A 2292-nucleotide genomic window follows, 5' to 3' on the forward strand; every position below is an offset into this window, starting at 1 on the left:
TGTATTTTCAGCATCATTACTCCAGTCTTCAGTGTCACATGATCTTCAGAAATCAGTATAATATGCTGATTTGCAATTATTATCAATTATTGGTGCTCATTTATTCATAATAGTTCTTATTATTGAATGTTGAAATGTTAAAGGCAGTTTTTAATGTATATTTTAGTGGAAACTGTGATAGATTCATAAGTTCGTAAGAATGTCTTTACTGTCATTTTTGATTAATTTAATGCATATTTGCAGAGTAAAAGTATTTATTTTTTTAACCCAAACTTTTGAAAGGTGTATCACGGTTTCCACAAAAAAAAATGAAGCAGCACGACTGTTTTCAACATTGATAATAATCATAAATGTTTCTTGAGCAGCAAATCAGCATATTAGAATTGATTTTACTGTATTTTTGATCAAATAAATGCAGCCTTGGTGAGCAGAAGAGGCTTCTTTCAAAAACATTAAAAAATCTTTAAAATTCCAAAATGTTAGTGTATATAATTTAAAAAATGATTACATATAAGGAAATTATAATAAAAATCCATTTCAAGTTGCTAAAAGTGTCTTGGAAGTGAAATATCAAACCTCAGTATTTGCTGAAGATCTGATCTGATGTTGTCTCTGGTCCAGGTTCGCTGGGGAGGGAAGGGCTCTACTGAAGAGGGAGCAAAGCTGGAAAAACCCAAAAACGCTGTCATAAAGATGCCCGAGCAGGAGTTCGAACCCTTTGAACCCAAGCCCAAAAAAACAAACAGGAAGCCAGTTCAAGACAGGAAGTGGTATTCTCCCATTAGGGTAAACTTCCTTTGTCATTGTCATTATTGTTTACTGAAGTTAGTGGCCTTCAAAGCACAATGTAAGCATTACTGTCTCCTGTTCAGGGTAAAATCGATGCGATCCTGGCTCTTTTCCGACGTGGATATGATCAAGTTTCACTTATGAGGCCACAACCAGGAGATCATGTGAGTATCTAGATGACCAAAGAGTCTTAAAGGGGTCATATGATGCTATTTTAAAGATCATTATTTTGTGTATTTGGTGTAACAGAATATGTAGCATTACCTTTCTTCCAAAAGTATGATGTCAATCAATCTCCTCCAACAACAAACAGTCTGACCAAAAGCTTTCAAGACGTTTGAACCTCATAAATCAACGTCCTGTGGATTTTTTGACTCATTCCTCTTCGCCTCGGCCAGACGTTTCCTTACCTTTCATTAGTCAACCTGCACCAGCAACAGAGGCCGACGGGTGCCAAGAAACTTCATAGGCACAGCTTGCCACCTGCATCAAATCAGCAGCCATACAAATGAAATAAAACACAAATGTAGATGCGTTCCAGACAGATAGTCTGCGTTTTTAAAGGCCTGACTCTTACATATGTGGAGCAGCCACATGGTTTGACTTTTCGGTGTCAAATCATAGGTTATCAGATCTGATTTAGAGTTTCCACACAACGTTTTAAGATGAACTGTCTCCAGGTGCTACGTAAACCATGCAATATTTGTGGCAGAAAAACGTTTTAACTGGAATTCCACGTTTAAGAGTGTCTTGCCGCTGCCAAACTTAGAAAACAAAGGAAGTGTGAGATGTTAAGGGATTCATAATCAATGCATACAGTGCTTCTCGTCGAGTGTTTGACCCAACTGGATTTAATAGCCTCGAGTGAAAGGTTGCATGACGCAAAGTTTCTCTGCGGAGGAATGGTTTTCACCTCCTCATCCTGTAATGGCTTGGGCCTCTCCGCTGCTTTGTGGTTTGTGACGCGAGGGCTGAAAAATGCCCAGACTGACTCTTTTCTCTCTCGTTCGTTCTGAGTATGGAAAACAAATGAAACGGGCATCATTTCCTGTCTAAAATTGCATTAAGAGGACGTAAAATGTATCCAGCAGTGCTTCTGCTGTAGAAGAAGAAGTCACAGCATCGGCATAAGTTGAAAACGAGGTCATGGCAATGCTTTTACAGGACTCTCTAAACTTCACTAAATAAAGTGTAGTTATTGGAAGAAAAATTGTCTTAAAGTAATCAGTCAGATTAGACCAGAAAACATTAGTAAAATAAATTAATAGTTAATTATACTCTAAATGCACAACTGGTCAAAAGTTTGGCGTAATTAATTTTTTTAAATGTTTTTGAAAAAAGTATTTTCTGCTCACTAAGGCAGCATTTATTTGATCACAAATACAGTAACAGTTTTTTTTTTTTTATTATTATAGTTAACTAAAACCATAAAAAAATAAAACAAACATAAATAAAACATAATAAAGTGAATATAATATAATATAATATAATATAATATAATAT

The 2292-nt window shown here is 35.7% G+C and overlaps 1 protein-coding gene across 1 annotated transcript in view; it reads left to right on the forward strand.

Annotated features, from left to right (window-relative positions):
• antxr1c (ANTXR cell adhesion molecule 1c) overlaps positions 1 to 2292 on the forward strand; it is a 25766-nt gene that overhangs the window by 19678 nt on the left and 3796 nt on the right. The window contains exons 16-17 of the mRNA XM_016493120.1: positions 622 to 786; positions 873 to 953. Of these exons, the coding sequence (XP_016348606.1) occupies positions 622 to 786; positions 873 to 953 (246 nt within the window). The remainder of the gene's footprint in view (positions 1 to 621; positions 787 to 872; positions 954 to 2292) is intronic.

Source organism: Sinocyclocheilus anshuiensis, unplaced genomic scaffold (genome assembly GCF_001515605.1).
Source record: "Sinocyclocheilus anshuiensis isolate Anshui unplaced genomic scaffold, SAMN03320099.WGS_v1.1 scaffold546, whole genome shotgun sequence".
NCBI classification, from domain to species: Eukaryota; Metazoa; Chordata; class Actinopteri; order Cypriniformes; family Cyprinidae; genus Sinocyclocheilus; species Sinocyclocheilus anshuiensis.